This window comes from Lytechinus variegatus, chromosome 3, assembly GCF_018143015.1.
Source record: "Lytechinus variegatus isolate NC3 chromosome 3, Lvar_3.0, whole genome shotgun sequence".
Lineage (NCBI taxonomy): Eukaryota > Metazoa > Echinodermata > Echinoidea > Temnopleuroida > Toxopneustidae > Lytechinus > Lytechinus variegatus.
This window is the reverse complement of record NC_054742.1, coordinates 50,374,123-50,393,796: the sequence shown is the minus strand read 5'-3', so window position 1 is coordinate 50,393,796 and position 19,674 is coordinate 50,374,123. Positions and strand designations below refer to the sequence as shown.

The 19,674-nt window shown below is 36.8% G+C and overlaps 1 protein-coding gene and 1 long non-coding RNA gene across 2 annotated transcripts; one reads left to right on the top strand and one right to left on the bottom strand.

The window, feature by feature from the left end:
- Positions 1–3,031: 3,031 nt before the first annotated feature.
- Positions 3,032–9,915, top strand: LOC121411276. Its single transcript, XR_005969444.1, has 3 exons — positions 3,032–3,522; positions 8,956–9,079; positions 9,526–9,915. It is a non-coding gene; the product is annotated as an uncharacterized LOC121411276 (long non-coding RNA).
- A 4,768-nt stretch (positions 9,916–14,683) lies between these two features.
- Positions 14,684–17,860, bottom strand: LOC121411275. The gene is made up of 2 exons (XM_041603903.1): positions 17,568–17,860; positions 14,684–16,064 (listed from the first exon to the last, which is right to left on the bottom strand). Exons 1-2 carry the CDS (start codon positions 17,752–17,754, stop codon positions 15,802–15,804), a joined length of 450 nt encoding a protein of 149 aa, XP_041459837.1. The 5' UTR covers positions 17,755–17,860; the 3' UTR covers positions 14,684–15,801.
- Positions 17,861–19,674: the final 1,814 nt, after the last annotated feature.

Here is a 19,674-nt window from a genome sequence, read left to right as displayed (position 1 = left end):
TTTGAAAATGCTGTCATTTGCCATATATAAGGCGTCATGTCCGTTACGCGAATTGTCATGTCCGTTACGCCATTTTTATGAAAATGAGAAATGGTAAGGGAAAATGATTGCTACACATGGAAGGGGGTTTAATTCTAACATAGAATCTGAATCTGCAGTACCTTTAGACAAATTTCCTGTAAGCTGTGAAAACTTCAAGTGAAAAACGTAACGGACATGACACTGATAATGGTAAAGAAATCACACAAATCTGAAGACAGATTTCTGTAAAATTGATGAATGGCATAAAATTTAACAATTATTTTCTGTTGATTTAAACATTAATCAACTATTCAAAAGTTAAAAGAGACCTCTGGGACCTTGTTTGCTTTTAGTAGAGACAGAAAAGATGAATTGTTCAAAAATAGCCACATTTTTTACATTTTGCAATATACTATTCTATTTTTTTGATGATGGAAAAAACTACAAAATTTTATCAATATTGCGATTTTTCTATTGGAAATTGAGACTTTATAGATTACTTCTTAAGAAAATTTGACTGCTTGAGTGAAATCTGAAACTTCATTTTTTCTCTAAAGTGAACATTTTCCATGGAATTGCCCATATATATCTTTCTTAAAGTATTTTTTGTTCTATAGAATTAAATTAGCAAGAGTTTAAAGCATTCTATATATAAAAAATGTAGGTATTTGAAATTAGCTCCATGGTATTAAGTACGCTTTTATTTTTTGCGCGTATAAATCATTTCTAAATTATCATGGATTGATCGTTTGGTACTGTTCGTCATCCATGTCATCATTCTGCCTAAGGAGGGGTCCATTTCATAAAGACTCACAATTGTGGCAACTTTACCCTTACTGTAACAACCATGGAAACCATTCATTGTGATTGGTTGCCAAGTCATATTACCATGGTGTTATCATATTGGTAAGAATTACACAGCAAAAACTGTGGTGTTAACCGTTGTACATAGAGGACAACACCAGTTATTTTACACCGGTGTTAAATTGGTGGTGCTAGTTTTACACCTATAGGTGTTTTACAACACCTTTGTTTGTTACATTTACACTCTTTGGTGTTATGTTCAATCTTCAGGGTGCAATTTTAACACCTCAGGGTGTGGTCCTCTATTAACACCAATTGGTGTCAGTTTTAACACCACAGTTTTTACAGTGTACCAAAATCTTTATGGAAATGGCACCAGAGTGGGTGAACCCACTTTCAGACGAGGTGAATCATTATTCAACTTTTTTTTAATTAATGACATATTTTATCTAGGTGAGTCTTATATTTTCTTCCTCTCGCAGGGTGTATGCTACGCCTGCACGGCAGTCTCTGACTCGGATGACAAGTCAAGCTCAGAATGGGATATATGAAAGAGAGAAGGCTGGATACATCATGGTTCCTTTCTTATCTATCAGAAATACCAACTTGTAGGGGCGGAGTCATGGTATCCCTATAGGGGTTAGATGATATAAACATTCATTCATTCGCCCTCTTATGGAAAATAGGGGTATAATGAACGGTTTATTCTCACTTGGTCTTCATTATGTTTCGTCTGATACTCATTTATTTATCCATTGGTCATTTATTAAATGGTTTGCAGGCTTTCATCGCATTCAACATCCTATCATTCCGCTTCTTTGTATTCCTATTTTTGGCACATGCCTTTACAAACCTCACGCTGCATGCATCTATTTTTTCTTCAAGTTTTTCAATTTTTTTCTTCAACCTTAAAACAACTTTCTTCATATATGACGCATCTACTTTAAATCCACTTCTCTGACGAGGTCTAACACAGTTCCGTCTACACTGACGGCACACCCTTGAATCGGTACTCTTTCTGAATTCTATTCTGATATTTGTTTTCTGTTTCTTTTTCATTTCTTTTCTAGCGAACACAAACACATCATCCATTATACCTTCATTCTTGTTTACTCTTTTCTTGTTTCTTACATTATCACACAAACTTCTTATCTTTTTGTACAAATTCTGATTTGAGATTAGCGTCGTATCTACATCAAAAAAACCTTCTAATAGAACCTTGAATTGTCCAGTCGTCATATCTCTCTTTCTTCCCCATGAAAATAATTCTATGACAGCACCGTTTGTGAGGTTCTCCCATCCAATCTTTTCCCTATCATATACCCCACACAACACGGCCTGCACATCTTCCTCGTAAATTCCCAAATGATTACAATATGGCCCTACTTCTGGGGCCCGTTGTAGAAAGAGTTGCGTTTAAATGCAAGCTAAGAAATCAATCGCAAGTCCCAAATGCGCGCTGTTGATTGGTTGAAAATCAAGTTGCGCATGATTTTTAGAGTTGCGTTTGATTGCAACTTTAATTTCTGCAACGGGCCCCTGACAATGTTTTGAACTCCGTAGTTTTTTCATTACCCTTCCCCTGATTACATTTTCTTTCGCCCTTTCTCTTCAAATTACCAAGATGTATGTGATGATATGTATTGTATGTATATGTATTGTTTGGAAATATATTTACATACGCTAGCAGACAGTGCTGCCGTGACTCATCGCGAGGTCTTTGCTGATCGGCATCATAATAATAAAAAAATGCTTGATATCTCGATAGCGGAGACAGAGATCATCTTCATGGGGCCTGGTGTTGTAACAGGAAATTGCGAATGAACGTGAATCCGACATGGTATGATGGATTATGTAACTTGGAGTATACTGGCAATTACTTTTTTTTTTGCAAGATTAAACTTAATCTATACAGAATTTGAGACCAAACCTATTTTATTGACTTGCAGTTGCACGAACGGCCGTATGTGGACTTGCGGAAGTATGAGGGCTTTGAGGCTAAGTAACGGGCTGCTACTCGGGTGCGTAGACGAAGAACGCGGGAGGAGAAAACCGGAGTAGCACAGCCACAGAATATCAAAGAAAGGGATAATATATCACGAAATATTGATGATCCGAGTAGCAAAGACCTCGCGAATCGCGATTACATCACACTCGATGTACGAACCAGTGGATGCTGGAAGTACAACACACTCGATAAAAAGAGCGAAATTGACAAAAATACAGAGCAGTCGGGTAGGGAAATCCTCTACACAAAACATGCACAAATTATATGAACATAAAATCTCAACGTTTACACACATCGTCAATGAATGCACACACAACAACAACACAACCGCGTGGTATTTCTCATCATAGCCAACGTACATGTTCCACCTCTACACACAAACATTCATACACCAAGTCGTAGTCATGCGGGCTCCACATTCACTCACGTGTTTTCAAACTCGCGCGCTTGTGCTCACGTGGACGGCATGCCGCTTAACGCTCTCTTCGTATGGCTTCGTTGTCAAGAAAATAGACGCGTACTCCACGCCTCTAGATTTCGCTTGTCTGCACAAGGGTATTTTCAAATTGATTTTGCATTGTGATCTCGTGTAATCAGCTCAAAACTGAGTGCACCATCGAAATCAGCGATCCCGGAAATGTCCAGCTGGACAAGTTTGTAGCACCCTCGATCGCTGTGCTGTCGAAAGGGTAAGCAGCAATTTCGTATTATCTTCACTTCATAATATAAGAGAAAACTTGTCCTTAGAAGCATATTATAGGAAATTTAATTCCCTTTCGAACCATATCATTTTTGTTTTAAAAAAATGATCAGATCACAATTTTCTGAGCCTTCAAATGGGACCTAAAAGTGTGTGCCATTTTGGCTTCAGTACGCGACGCGCATTGCCATGCGTGTATTAGGTATGGGCCAACGAACGTAGAGGGCAGCAACACACAAGCGTGTTGCTCTAAGGAAGGTCAACTCGATACGCGCATGCAACTGAGCTGCGCGCATATTTTATTGTTCATGACAACGAAATCAAATGCCAATCAAATACAACAACAAATTAGTAGTGATCAAGAAACGAATATGAAAGAATATGACTACAACGATATCAAAGATAACATTAAAAAATATGTTGAGGGATATACATAAATATGAAAACATACTTTGATATTTAAAACTTTACAAATGCAAGTTTCAGGAAACTAAAATAATTACCAAATCGGTGATTGTTGTTATCAGCGATTTCACCAGACGGCTGAATTAGGTGATTTGCGCCGAGACGATTTTGTGACCACTCGCAAAGCATTTCGGGATTGAATATGTCCCCCTTATTTTCTCTGGGCTCTTCGCTGAACCCATCATCATTCTATGCTTAAGCTACATTATGCTCCGTCGTCTGCTTAGATTTCAACCCCCTAGTCTAGCATCTACCCCCTAGTCTAGCACTGGTACGTACTTGTTCTGCTAGGCGTCGATCAGCATTTATCTGCAGTCCATATAGGCCGTGACTCATTTATTTATTTATTAATTAGAGCAGGCAGCAATGCCAATGGGTATTAAAAAAATAATTCACGTATCTATCAGTAGTATGTTATCATTTCTTTTCACCATTTTCCCCAAAACTTATAAATTTAGAAATACATTCCAATCAGTAATAAGTGAAGTCTACATCTAACATAGATCTTGATCATGTTGATCGATAGACCAAAAGCTTCAGTCTCTGTATTTTGGTTGCTCTGCTGAACTGCGCTGGCTCACTCACCGATGGAGATTAAAGTAAAATGTCAGAAATTGTTGAATAAATCCCCAGAAACGATGGTTATTCCTGTCTAGTTGATCGATAGACCCAAGTCTAAAGATCTAGAAAACTTTATTTGTCTAACTAGACTGTAGACAAATGCTTTGACCAGTCTCGATCTGTTTGTTGAAGATGTTGTTCCACACTGGATATCTAAGTAGATCTAGAATATATATAGATCTAGCACGTCTTGTTGGTATGAGTTGGTATGAGTCTATGCAACAATAAAAAAATACTAAAATAATAATCAACTCAAAACAGACGAATTCCATATTGTCTTTATAGTATAGGACGCCTAAATCTAGACCATTTGAGGGTTGGTCCATGCAAGCTAAGTTTGGTTCAATTAAGGCCAGTCTGCATGGGCTAGCCGCTAGGAGGTTATGATTTTTTAGTCCGTTAAATGCCTACATACAGTGTAAAGTCTAGATCTAGAACTAGAAGATTATATGGTTGACAAGTTACCGTTAGGCATTAGCGTTAGGCATGAACTCTTTAAAATTCAGTCAGAAAATGCATAAAAATAAAATCACGACGAGCTCAGTCACTTTGCTCTTTCACTTTCGAAATTTATCAAAAAAAAAAAAAACGCGTTCTGCCAGCCAAGCCCAGGCCATGCAGGCCCATGAAAATTTACCAATTGCAATATGGCAAACAAATTATGTAAAAGTATTTAAACATTGATTGCACAGAATCAATGGTCAAATTAAGATATGGATGCTGTCTATCAAGTCTACTTTCTACCCAAAATCAGAAATTAAGATGGTCTAATCTATCTAGCCCCCATTTCTAGTCTAGGCCTAGATCTATAACTAAGGTTTCTAAACGCAAAACGAATGTCGATGATGGCACTCTGCAAACGATGTAACATTGCAATCAATTTCCCTCAATTGGCTGATTTTCTTAGAAATTATTGAAGAAAACCAGGGAAAATGTGAATAGGTGGCCGTTTATTCAAGCTTTAATTTGGCTTTGGAAGTTTGGTTGCTCAATGATTATCGACCTTCGACGCGACGCAGCGCCTGCATGGCTGTGCAGCTCAGCTGCAGCGCAGCGCGCAGCCAATGCAATGCATCCGATGCATGGGTTTTTTCGCCGTCCATAGTCTCGGACTCGAAGTTGAAATTAGACCCGGATTTCGGGGATGCAGCTTCTTCTATTAGGATTTATAGACTTAAAAGTCAAATGCAATTTAAAATTTGAAATCTGACCTTGAACAATCATCGTTGATAAACATCAGCCCTGAAGCAATTGCACTTCAAATCAGACCAGGCAAATTAGATGTCATTGTCTATGTTGCTAGAAGATCTATGACGAGTCGACTGAAGCCCCAGCGCATCATCAACGTCACTAGTTAGCTACGCGACCGCCCAGACTCGGCGCACCCAGGCCAGAAAAATGACCTCGATTATTACGGTGGTTGTCTATGCATTTATTAGTGGTGCAGCGAAATTCAGCAGAGGAAAATAAGAGATAAGAGGGATCCTCGTCATAGACTTAATATTCCAAAATGAGAAAAAATGTCAAAATCATGATTATTTAAGCTAAATAATTTCTTTAAAATTAAAATTAATATTTTTAATATTTCTACCCAGAATAACCGATCTAATAATTGTTCATTAAAAAATATTTGAAATTAACAAATGAAAAAAATCAACTCGACAAATTTCCGAAAAGTCCCCCTTATTTTTTAGAGTGGTCACAAAATTCGAGCGGAGTTGACCTTCCTTAGAGCAACACGCTTGTGTGTTGCTGCCCTCTACGTTCGTTGGTATGGGCAAAGAGCTCCCGCAGCTATCGCTAAGGCTATCGTTTGATCGTCCAGACACCCTGTCCCTATTTCAAATATGACTGGTCGCCATTAATTTTCAACAAACAACAACAACAACAACTTTTGAAATCCAACGATGCATCAGAGGGTCTACCCCCCCCCCCCCCCACTGCCTGGCTTTAATTGCGCTGGGCTGCTTGTACTACTACTACCTAGGCCTACATGTAGTTGTAGTTACTGAAGACGACGTACCGTACTCCTTACACACGCACGGGAGCGGTCTGGCGACTGTGCGGTTAGGTCTCCGTAACGTACCGGTACCGTAGGTAGCACAGCTGTCGCTGCAGCACAAACAGCGAGTACTTAAAGTTAAATCTTAATATATGATACACCGGTACTTACTTTTATATCTCACGAAAATCAAGGAAAAGGAATGATAGCTGCAGATAGTTTGTGTGAGGAATCAGGAACACGCAGAATTTTACGGAGACGAGATTTCTTGTTTCATCCAATGATCAATACAGTCACAGGTCACACGGACAACAAATACCGAAAGCAAATTGCCGAATTTAATTGGCATTTGCGAAAATATAGCTGGCGCTATACATCGAGCTAGTCACAGAGATACGATCTTACGTATACGTAAGCTCCCTTCGAGAGGCAACTCTTTTCGCGCGTTTTTGATTTTCCATAGGTTTTGTACATAACAAACATGGCTGCCATTTGGCCAATTTGAAGGTTGATTTTGGAAGGTCAATGTTTAATTCATGAGTAATGACGTCAAAATACGCACAATGCACTTGTATGATTGGATAAAACGCTAATGTTTTATTCATGTCCTCATGCATTAAACATTTTTTCCGTCCCACAATTCCCTACGAATATACGATATCTGTGCGAAGTGTCGTTCTTTTTGATTCTGCGAAATTCAACTTTTTGAAATACAATAGCAAGTCTAATTATCTGTTTTTAGAACTGATGTTCGAAATCATGATTTCTAAGTGAACTTCAATGGAGCAGAAAATCTTGGAGGAAACATTAATATCAATCTAATGACATTCCATGGGAATAAAAGTAAGTTAAGTTCAATTCCTTACTTGGATCTAAGTTGAAATTGTAATGTGTTTGCTGGGGTTCGGCGTCGCATGCATGGCTTTATGTGCAGTTTACAACGCAAACCACAATTTCCATATTTCAATTTATTTTTCCTGTCCTGATCCCAAATAAATCTGACTGACATATTTTCTCAGAAAATAATATAGTTTTTCGTAGAACTAAGTTGGTTAATTGGGATGCTTCATGTCCGCCCTTATGAATCTGTATTTCAGTTCTTATTGTCAAATATCAGGGGTAGATGTGGACTTGTTTAACGGCAAAGCTGCATCAAAATTTAGCCAAATATATAGCCAGAGCGGGATGCGGACTTTGATATCGCCGGTGCCAGCCGGCTGCGAAATTGCCGATGTAGGCTAGGTCATTAGGTGTTGGAAATTAATTGTCAAACAAGCTTGAGTTGAAATTTGAAGTTATAGGCCATGGGCCTAGTACTGATTTTTCGACACCGCTATTTCAATATAATTATCTGCATTTATAATGAAATGAAATTAAATCTAAATGAACTGAATCTGTTTGGAATGATATTGGTAGATTTTGCCATGCCCATGGTCACTCATGCCTTTTGTCATGGAATGATTTGAGACAGATGTTAATGGGGTTTTTTTTTTTAAATAAAAGTAAGGCCCTAGGATAGGTCTAACTTAGATATTGATCTAGATTTAAAAAAATAAAATTCTAGATCTGTCTGGTTTGCCTTTTTTTCTACAAAGATTAAAGTTAACTTTATTTTAGTTCCTGGCTGGACCGTTGGACTAAAATATTATTAGCCTAGCAACGGAGTTTAATGATTTTCTTTTTTTTAGGGGGCAACACTATTTTGTCAGGGTTCAAACTGCTCAATTGTTTTTTTGAAGGGTTAAGAAAATTTATAGTGCCCTATTTTGAATTGTTTAAGTATAAGGCTAAGCAGAGAGAGCGGCTGATCCAATTGATCTATCTTTATTGTCCCCACTTGATGTTATTTGTGGTGAAAGGCAAAGGGTCCTTTAATCCTGCCAGCAAGTGAGCTAACCCTTTTTTAAAATAAAAATCAAACTTAAAGAGGAACTCACTTAACATAGAGATTCAAATCACACATGTTTATAGACTAGTGCAAAAAGTTTAATGATTGTCTCGCACTGATGAATGAGCGAGAGCCATATTATCACACAAATGATAATTATCCTACATCTCAGTGTCAAAGCTGGCTTGGTGTATATATATATATATATATATATATATATATATATATATATATATATATATATATATATATGAAGATTGACAAAAGACCTCACTAAAGTAGGCCACGTATGCTTGAACCAATTAGTTTTTGGTCAAGACCTGCTTTTTTTCTAGTTGGGAATTGTGAAAGCTGGAAACTCTGAAAAAATTGTTTTAAGAGAGGAATTTTGTTTATCACTTTTGAAATTTCTAACTGTAAAGTATTGTATGTATGTTGAATTGCAGATCCAATGGGATCCAGTTCTTAGCAGTCCCAGCCTAGTCAGAAGTACAAAGTCAAATACCATTTGCACATCACCAAGAGGTACAATCTGATGAGTAATAGGATTCTGATCTAATAGCTTGCCAGGTATGCTTGTTTTCATAAAAATATAAAAAAAACTATTTTTTCTGAATCATGTTATCCCATAAAGTAAAGCTCAATGATGAGATCATCAATGAATACTTATTGTCCATGTCTCTTAGCTATATTAATCATACATAAAATCACTTTAAAACTCAGTTACTCTGAAGACAGAAATAAAATACAAAATATTGAGATTAATCTTTCGATATATATTTGTATGGGTTTTCACACTTATAAAAAAAAATTATATGAATAATGATCTATAATAGTGATCTATGAGTTTTATCTAGCAACATAGGTTACTACATGTGCATTTTCTAAATAATATTGCATGGAAGTGTAGGGGCTCATAAAAAGTTTAAAACTTCTAAATAAACTGGACTAGATGAGTAAGAATAATTTATATCAGCAGCTCATTTTGTTCCTTTCTCTTTTTGCTTACTATGCAGGTTTCACAGGCTGTTTGAGTATCACCAGAGCAGATCAAGAAGAAATATGAAGGCCATGCAGGTTCATAACGAGCAGTTACTTCATTGCAATTACAGATTTAGAAAATTGAATGAATTTAAATAAATGTGTCAATACATATGTTGCTTAAACTACACATCTGTTGAAAAAAAAGATTAATTGGAGTATAGATATTTAGGTCCATAGGTTTCACACAAGATTAAAATATTTTTCCAAAGGGCACACTTATCCCCCCCCCCCTTTATTAATGTTCTAATCATCTACATGGAGTACTTGTAGTAGTGAAAGCACTTTGAATAATATAAGTAGTTTGAAAGGGATAGGTTGTATTCTGGTAATCTAAACAATGCAGAATAGGCCTTTACACTGAGGTCTGGGCTATGTCGCATACATTCGTAATTCCGAAGCTTCGTAATTCCGAAGGTTCGGTTATTCCGAAGGTTCGTATTTCCGAAGGTTCGTAATTCCGAAGGTTCGTCAATCCGAAAACGAAATAAGGTTCGTAATTCCGAAGGTTCGTCAATCCGAAAACGAAATAAGGTTCGTAATTCCGAAGGTTCGTTAATCCGAAAACGAAATAAGGTTCGTAATTCCGAAGGTTCCTTAATCCGAAAACGAAATAAGGTTCGTAATTCCGAAGGTTCGTTAATCCGAAAACGAAATGAGGTTCGTAATTCCGAAGGTTCGTTAATCCGAAAACGAAATAAGGGTCGTAATTCCGAAGGTTCGTTAATCCGAAAACGAAATAAGGTTCGTGATTCCGAAGGTTCGTTAATCCGAAAACGAAATAAGGTTCGTTAATCCGAAAACGAAATAAGGTTCGTTAATCCGAAAACTGAATAAGGTTCGTATTTCCGAAAATGAAAATTATTCATTTTGGTAACAAACACGGTGTTGCCATTACAAGATAACACGATATTATGCAATGATAGTAATAACGATCGATGATACATGCGTGTGTTTTGGCCAAAAGCATGTATTTCATTAAGAATAGGCGCCCGGATCAAGCATAGGCTAATTTTTATTTTATCTGAGCAATTGCTGCCTTTAGCAAATGGTTTAAGGATGCAGGGGATTAAGTTTGTTGGTCGCGTGCGAGTAACCTCTAGATAATAGGATTTGTATTGGAGGGGATGTCATTTTTTAGTAACAGCTTCTGCTGGTAATAAAAATAATACTAATAATGATCATTGGCGGCGGAAGCCAAAAAATTTAGGGGGTGTCCACCTGAAAATTTGGGATGGACACAGGTAAAACATTGGACAAGCGCCCCCCAAAAAAGATTATCAACCTAAATTTTAGGAGTGGCTAACCAAATTTTTTTGACAAGCAAAAAAAAAAAGGTCATCAACCTAAATTTTAGGGGGGGGGTCCATGTGACTTTAGGGGGGACGCCGGAAAAAAATTGACAAGCAGAAAAAAAGGTTATCCCAAAAAAAAATTAGGGGGGACACCCCCCCCCCCCCCTGCTTCCGCCGCCTATGATAATGATCCTTGTGAGATGTTGAAAGCGCGAATCGCACGCTCAAACTAGTTGACATTCCATGTACCAAGACTTGAACTTAAACATTCTAATTTTTTTTGTAATCGTGAGAAAGATGTGTATCTGACTAAAGAATTAACGCGAACGCGAAGCGCGAGCTGTAATTTGTTTATATACTGACCTGGGGCCCGTTGCATAAAACTTTTTACCTGAGAAAACTCAGATTGTTTTTACCGGAGTTTTTGCCCTGTGTTAAAGTCAATGGCAGAAATCAGACTAACCTTAGTTTTCAGTTTTTACCAAAAGTTTTCTCAGGTAAAAAGTTTTATGCAATAGGCTTCAGAAAGTAACCTTTTAAGGACTGCATTTAGTGACTCATGAATAGAATATATATCTCACGAACTAAATAATGAAAGCGCGAACCGCAAGCTTAAAATTTGTGATATTCCAACCTGAAAACTGGACATTTTATACATTTTATTGTAACCAGGAATAGAATGAGTTTCTCAATAAACAATACTTAATGCGAGTGAGAAACGTGAGCCAAATTTTTCCGATTTTCCAACCTGAAAACTTGACATTCTAAGCATTCTTGTGAAAAAATGGTACCCAAAAGGATATTCCATTTTGTAAAGGTTACTTTTTCCAATGGGATTTTTGGGGGACAAGTATCCACCCCCCTGTCCCCGGTTCCGCCACCCCTGAGTGAAGCGAGTAAGATTTTGGAGCATGGGCGATTTAGCTCTAGCAACTTGAACTCCTTTTGTAATCATGAATAGGGTGAGCATCTAAACAAAACATTTAATGCAAATGCAAAGAGTTTTAAATATTTGATATTATATATATGTAGTGTAAAGAAATGGATGAATAGAAGAAATGTAGGCGTAGCTTAAATTAAGGTTCCCCAGAGTTGTTCAAAACCCAACTTCACCCGACAAAGGAAATTATAATTGGAATGGTGTCGAAAATCTTTCTATCTGACGGTCAATTGGATCACGCTCGCCCTAACCACTAACCCGTCTCTGTGGTCTAGTGGTTAAGGCACCGGCGTTCAAAGCCGGAGGCCCGGGTTCGATTCCCGGCAGAGACATTTTTTCGGCATCACCAATTTTTCCAAAGGGTAGATAGCTCTGGGGAACCTTGATTTAAGCTACGCCTACCTTTGTTCTCTTCATCCATTTCTTTACACAATATTTAAAATAAAAGAGTTGCCAAAGCTGTTGTACATGTATAGCCTCACACACACACACACACACACACACATATATATATATAATATATATATATATATATATATATATATATTTTCTTTGAAATATCCACTTTTCTTGTCAGTCGGTCAATCTGCTTATATATAAGCAGATTGACCGACTGACAAGAAAATTTGATATTTTAAAGATTATTACTTGGAGTTCAAGAATGGGATATAAATCTCTGTAATCAAATGATGGGAGCTCGTAGCGCAAGGTAAACATTTTTTTTTCCATATTCAGTATACCTTTGTAATCATGAACAGGATGCGTAATCGCGTATCTCGCTGAAATCTACAAAAATCGAATCGTGAGCACAATCTGTGTAGATTGGTTAGAAAATGGGATATACCTTTTAATTTTTGTTTATACCTTTCCTCCTTTCCTTCACTTTTCCTCCAGGGAACTCCCACCCCCCGGCCTCTGCCCTGCATATGAAGTAGTCTCAATTCAGACATTTTACATGTCAACAATAAATTGCATATCATTGAAATGTGATGTGACGTCGAAGACTAGATAAAAAAATGAGTTTACACGGACGCAGACAATACTGAAGGACATTATTTTAGGACATCTCTTTACTAACCCGATCGCCTCAGTACACCTGAACACACCCACAACAAAACACAAACTCACACAGTCACAAACCATGCAAACCCCCACACTCTGACACACTGTGATACAATCGTTACAATGTTAGTGTATTATTGATTAATAAGCCCTATATGATGGACCTTTATGACTTTTTCTGTCTCTGATTTCTTGTTCTTTTGACAGTCTGTAATGCTCCCAAATGACCATGACTTGGTCAGTTTATGAAGTGAAGTAAAACTTGAGAAAATGGAGTCGGACGTACAAAAGGTTATTTTAGGGAATTGCCATACGTCCCTTGTCTACTCCTCCTTTTCTGCATCATCATCAGGATTAATCCTGCATGACGTAGATAATAATGTTGATCGTGGGATGCCTCTAAAATGCAAATAGACACATCACCCATTCCTGAAAATGCACTAAGAAGATAATCAACAAGATTTAAACAGTAATAACTCTTTCATTAACTTTCTCAAACATGTCAAACAATTTAACATAAATAATAGTCACAAATAAAACATGGACATCTTTCAGAAATTTCTCCAATACACTCTTAATAACACACTGTCCACACAAAAATTGGTTCAAACTTTATCCAATTCTGGGTATTAAAAACATGTCATCTTTGATAAGGCATTGCTCGAGAAAAGAAAATAACGAACTTTTAAGTAACTCTTAAGTAACTTTTAACGAACATGTAAGTAGTGAATATCCTCTCACTGTGAAAACAACAATTTTAAACAGTTCTTAGTATTAAAATTAACAAAAGTTCTATTCCTAAACTTCCTAAAAATCGTTGATAAGGAATTGTTGCAGAAAAGAAAATGAAAAAAAAACAGAAACATTTCAGTCGTGATAATTATATCACTGTGATCAAATGTATTTTAACCAATTTTTAAATATCAAACTCAACGATTTTTCTGTTCTTACTAGATAGAAATCTTTGTTGTTGCAGAAAAGAAAATAACAAACTATAGAAACATTGAACATGTTTAAGTCATGAACATCCACTCACTATGATGAAATAATATTTCTGAACGCTTTTTTTAAATGAAGAGCTCACTTGCAAAAGGGGTTTCTCAATGTATAGATTTGCGGTAGCTCTATAAGCATGATAAGATGATACCAAAGAAAAGTTGAAATTCCCATTAAAAAGTGATCTAAAATCGGAAAGAAAGTCACCTTTTTTTCAAAAGGGGTTAGGTCCATACAGAATTCTTTTGGAAAAGAATATTTACAAAAATATGAAGACAGGTGGATTTCTTTTATACATAATTTTATGTTCTCATGGTAGGGTATCACGAAAATTTAATTTCGCATAAGAATATTGCAATATGGGCGAATTAAAAATAAATGATTTTCTTGGAGTGGACCTAACCCAGAGCATACTATTCTGAATAGCGCATTTTTCAAAAGGGGTTAGGTCCATTGTTCATAAATTTTTCTTGTTTTCTGTCTCAAAACCTCATAATTTTTAGTCTTTCTGATGAAAACAACGAAAATTTGAAATTCACATGAAAACGTGAATAAAAGTGGCAAAGAAATATCACCTTTTTAATCATAATAGATTTTATTCATTTCAGTTTAGCTGCAAAATGGTTTAGGTCCACAATGATATCTTTTAAGGAATATATAGAAAAAAATCAAAGAGAGGCAGATTTTTTTTATACCCCATTTTATGTTCACATGATAGGGTAGTACATCATGACAATTTAGTTTGTCATAAGAGTATTGCAATAAGTGAGAATAAAAAACGTGATTTTTCTCGGAATGGTAAAAAGTGGACCTAACCCCATTTGTAATTAAACTCTTCAATTATAAAAACTAGGAAACTCGTCTGTCCTTACTATTCAAATTTTTGATTAGACCTTGTCGGAGAAATGAAAATGACATACTATATACAAATTTAAGTCGTGAATACTCATTCATTTTTTTCACTGCAATTGTATGATTTTTTAACACTTTAAATAATAAACTCGACAACACTTCTGTGCTTGATATGTATTGATCTTTGATAAGACATTTCTTGGTAAAAGAAAGTGACGCACTATATAGAATCATTCACGTCGTGATTGTCATGTCATTATTACTTAGCACTGTTCTAAAAAAAACAAAATGTGAGCTTATTAAACATGTTAAATGTATGTTTTACTGAAACGAAAAAGTATATACAAATTTAAGTCGTGAATACTCATTCACCTTTTTCACTGTAGTTATACAATTTTTTAGCACTTCAAATAATAAACTGACAACATTTCTGTGCTTGATATATATTGATCAGCGATAAGACATTTCTTGGTAAAGGAAAATGACACACTATATAGAATCATTCACGTCGTGATTGTCATGTCATTATTACTTAGCACTGTTCTAGAAAATCAAAATGTGAGCTTATTAAACATGTTAAATGTATGTTTTCATGAAACGACAAAGAATAGACAAATTTAAGTCGTGAATACTCATTCACCTTTTTCACTGTAATTATATAATTTTTTAGCACTTCAAATAATAAACTGGCAACATTTCTGTGCTTGATATATATTGATCAGCGATAAGACATTTCTTGGTAAAGGAAAATGACACACTATATAGAATCATTCACGTCGTGATTGTCACGTCATTATTACTTAGCACTGTTCTAAAAAAACAAAATGTGAGCTTATTAAACATGTTAAATGTATGTTTTACTGAAACGAAAAAGTATATATAAATTTAAGTCGTGAATACTTATTCACCTTTTTCACTGTAATTATACAATTTTTTAGCACTTTAGATAATAAACTCGACAACATTTCTGTGCTTGATATATATTGATCTTTGTTAAGACATTTCTTGGTAAAGGAAAATGACACACTATATAGAATCATTCACGTCGTGATTGTCATGTAATTATTACTTAACAATGTTCTAAAAAAGTGAGCTTATTAAACATTTTAAATGTATGTTTTGCTAAAGTGCACAGCGGCGTTCCATAAGGAAATGAGATTCCTCTCTCCTCGTTCGAATTCCCTCCGAACTCGAGTTATCCTTCGCTCCAACTCCCTCCACTTCCTCCTTCTCCTGGGGAGACGATCTCCTCTTTCCACGCGCTGAAGAACATTCAGGGTTCTGCTACCCTCATCTTTGATACGACGTATCACACGCCAGATGTTTGGATGTGGGACAGCCAGACACTTGTTCCATCTGTTGTGAAAGGCTGTTTAAAGAAGAAAGGGTTGAATTTATGCCAGTAAAAGTCAAGGCAACGTTTTGCAAAATGAACTCAATTCAAAATTAGAATATACCCAGTTAAAACGAAGGTGATTTTTTTCCTGCGGAACATTGGGGGTCACCCCCCCCCCCCGTAGTTACGCCCCTGATACATATGTATAAAAACTCTTACAAAAAATAACTTATTTACATGTACATGAGGTATCAGTAGGTCCATTAACCGATATAACTATTGGCATTGCTTTTAGAGTCAGGCAAACATTAATGACCGATGCATTTTGGTTTAAATCGGCGAGGCGAGCCTCTGATTCGGGGTGTTCCCGAATAGGTTCTGAATTCCCCCGAATCCTTTCGAGTCAGGCCATATTCAGGCAGAATCCGTCCGACTTTGTTCGGGAGAATTTGGTTTAGGAGTTACCCTAGCCTCTTGTCGAGGCCCCGGCGGCTGCTTTCCGAGCGAAGCGAGGGATTTCCTAATTCGCTTCGCAAATTAGCACTGACGAACGACGCGAGGAACGCTCTGCTTCGCTATATCCCTCATTTCGCTCGGCAGGGTCTCGACAAGAACGCAGAGTTACCCTGGCTTACAATATCTGATTTTTTTTGTCTCCTCGTTTGCACCTTCCCTAAATGGTACAAGTCCGCATCTTAAAAGGTCAAGTCCATCCAAGATGCATGCATCTTTAAGCGCATATGGACATGCTATGCTATGTGTGATGCGCTATACAAGAATTGAGCAATATTATTATTATTATTAAGAAAAATGTTAAGTTGAATAAATATAAAAAAATCAAAGTAGCAAAACTATGAAAATTTCATCAAAATCGGATGTAAAATAAGAAATTTTTGACATTTTAAGTTTTGCTTATTTTCCACAAATAAGTGATATGCACAACTCAAATGAGACAGTCGATGACGTCCTTCACTCACTATTTCTTTGTTTTTTATTGTTTGAATTATAAATTATTTCATTTTTTAAAATGCAGATTTGACAATAAGGTCCAACTTGACTGAACCATATAATATATAAAACAATGCTCATTCCTTTTGTTCAGGGAGGAATTAATCGTTGTTTCACTTCAAAGTAAGGAGAAAATAAGAATATTTCATTTTCAATATAATGAAATACAAAACAAATAGAGTGGATGACGTCATCAGTCTCCTCATTTGCATACCCACCAGGATGTGCATATAACTTTTTAGTGAAATTAAGCAAAACTTTAAAATGTCATAACTCTCCCTTTTTACATTCGATTTTGATGAAATTTTCGGTGTTTGTTGAATTTTTGCTTTTTATTAAAATCAACTTTTGGTTGGGGTGGACTTGTCCTTTAAGAGTGCAAGATGTAGTTAACTGCACCCTTTATCATTGTTTATGGAGCCAAAAATCTTAGGGTTAATATCAGTTGTGCAAAGATTCCAGTTTGCATTTGAAGGATGCAAAATTGAACACTTAGTTTTGTCCGTGAAAGACCGTCAGTTATCTTACCTTCGCAGTAGTTGTTTGTTCTTGTCTCCATGGTGCGGTTGTACACATTCCAGAAATGGACTGAGAAGACAGGTCCATTAACATAGGTCTGTTCCACATACGCGAAGAACGTTCGCAGTGCTGGATACTGCTGCACCATCTCCTGAACATGTCTGCTGTTGATGTATGTCCTGAAAAAAAATGACATCTCAGCAATATTTCCACATATCTTAGTAATTTACCCATGAGAAGACTTACAAGATCACATTAAATCTAATAAATATTTCGAATATATTTTTCTTAAAATATTGAATGCTGCATTATTTATGAATATGATTTCAAATATAATTTTCTTCTATTTGCAATCTTTTCCTTTTCATTCGCATCGTTGTGTTAGGCGTACATTTTATGAATATATATAGGCCTACAGAGGCCCCTAATGCTTTTCTTATCTTTTCCTCCTTTGGGAGGGGGGGGGAGGGCTGAGTAAGGAATCTTACTTACTGAAAGTTCATCGCAACGTGTGCAACCGGAAGATGACCGAGAGACAGAATCCTGCCCACAACTCTTTGCAGGAGAGGATCTACGTTGAATGCAACCTTCAAGCCAAGCTCAGCAACTTTTCGCCATAGACTCTGACAAAAATGAAAGTAGCATCCTCTCCTACGTGCATTTGGTAGCTCCGTCCCGATTGCATTCATTAGCCCCACTTCGAAATCGGTGATCACCATATGTGGTGTAAATGGTGCCTCTGTGACATCAAGAACTCCTCTCTTTATTTCTTGCATAATGTATCTATACTGATCTTCACGCTTTCCTGTGACCATACATATTCCAAGGGCTAGAACCCATCCACGATATCGACCATGAAGAATCACGATCTGGGTATAGGGGGTAGGCGCTGTATGAAAAGTGCCATCAATGTACACTTCGTTGCACTGTCCAAGAATTTGGAGTTCTTGTCTGCTTGCGAAGATAGCCACTCCAATATCATTGTTTATTGCTAGCAGCTTTCTGTCTCCTTCCCAAGATTCCGCCCATGTTCCCTGGATATTCACTTCTGCAATATTACGTGGGAGAGCGGGGAGTAACGATGCCCTGCAGCGCTGAAGGGAACTTCGAATTTCTTCGAACATAGGAACATTGATCCTATCATGAATGGGGAGTATGGCGAATACTTGGCGAATACTTGGTCGTATGCCCTTCTGGTTGGAATTGATGGGTCTCTTCTGATGATGGACTTTACTTCCCGAAGAAAGTCAAATCTGTCAAGTCTTTCATTATCAGGGTAATGTGCGTGCTCTGGGAACTGGTTGCCGAGTACGATCACTTCTTCATCTGGGTCAAAATCGTTGGTCTGTATTGGGACTCTACATGCTGGCACACTGCACCGCCAGTAGACTTTTGTTCCTCCAATAGTTTTATTTTTCTGGTATCTGTAGCCGTCACAGACTAGAACCATTCCTCGACGACGTTCCGCAGGAACGACGTGAGCTCGTAGATTTGCCATTTCATTAATTTAAGAGTAGAACATCTAACGAATGAGCGTGACCAAACCTGTGACAAGTTTTCAAGTTGTTTTGCGTCTACTTGTTTTAATATCCCGCGAAATTTAATAAGTTGATTGATGCCCTCTATTGACGTTAGTTGTCAATGTGCACACGTTTGTGGATGTGCTTCCGTTGCAATCGGCCCACGACATGTGCCGTCACATGTCCTTTCCCCCCGCAGAAAGCGGCAATTTTATTTTACCTAGGTTTCCGTTTTTATAATATTTAGCCAACATTATCTATTTCATGTTTCACACACCACTTAGGAATTTAGGAATAAATCGTGTTTAAAGCACTGAATTGACCCTCTCTAAAGTTCTCTATACGTTGTTATATGTGCCTATAAATGTGTCACCAAATATTATCGCCCGCCATTTCATCCGATAAAATTTTTATTTTTGGTCGATGATGTTTCTGCGAGAACCACACGTAGTTCGAAGAAATCGCTTTTGAGATTTCCGAAATGTTTTTTTTATAAAAAAAATCTTTCCTGTTTCGAGGCTCTTTCAATTGAAACCAACTGCATGACCATGTAAGGTTGTCAAAATTTGTTCATCCTTTCAAATACCGACTTAAAC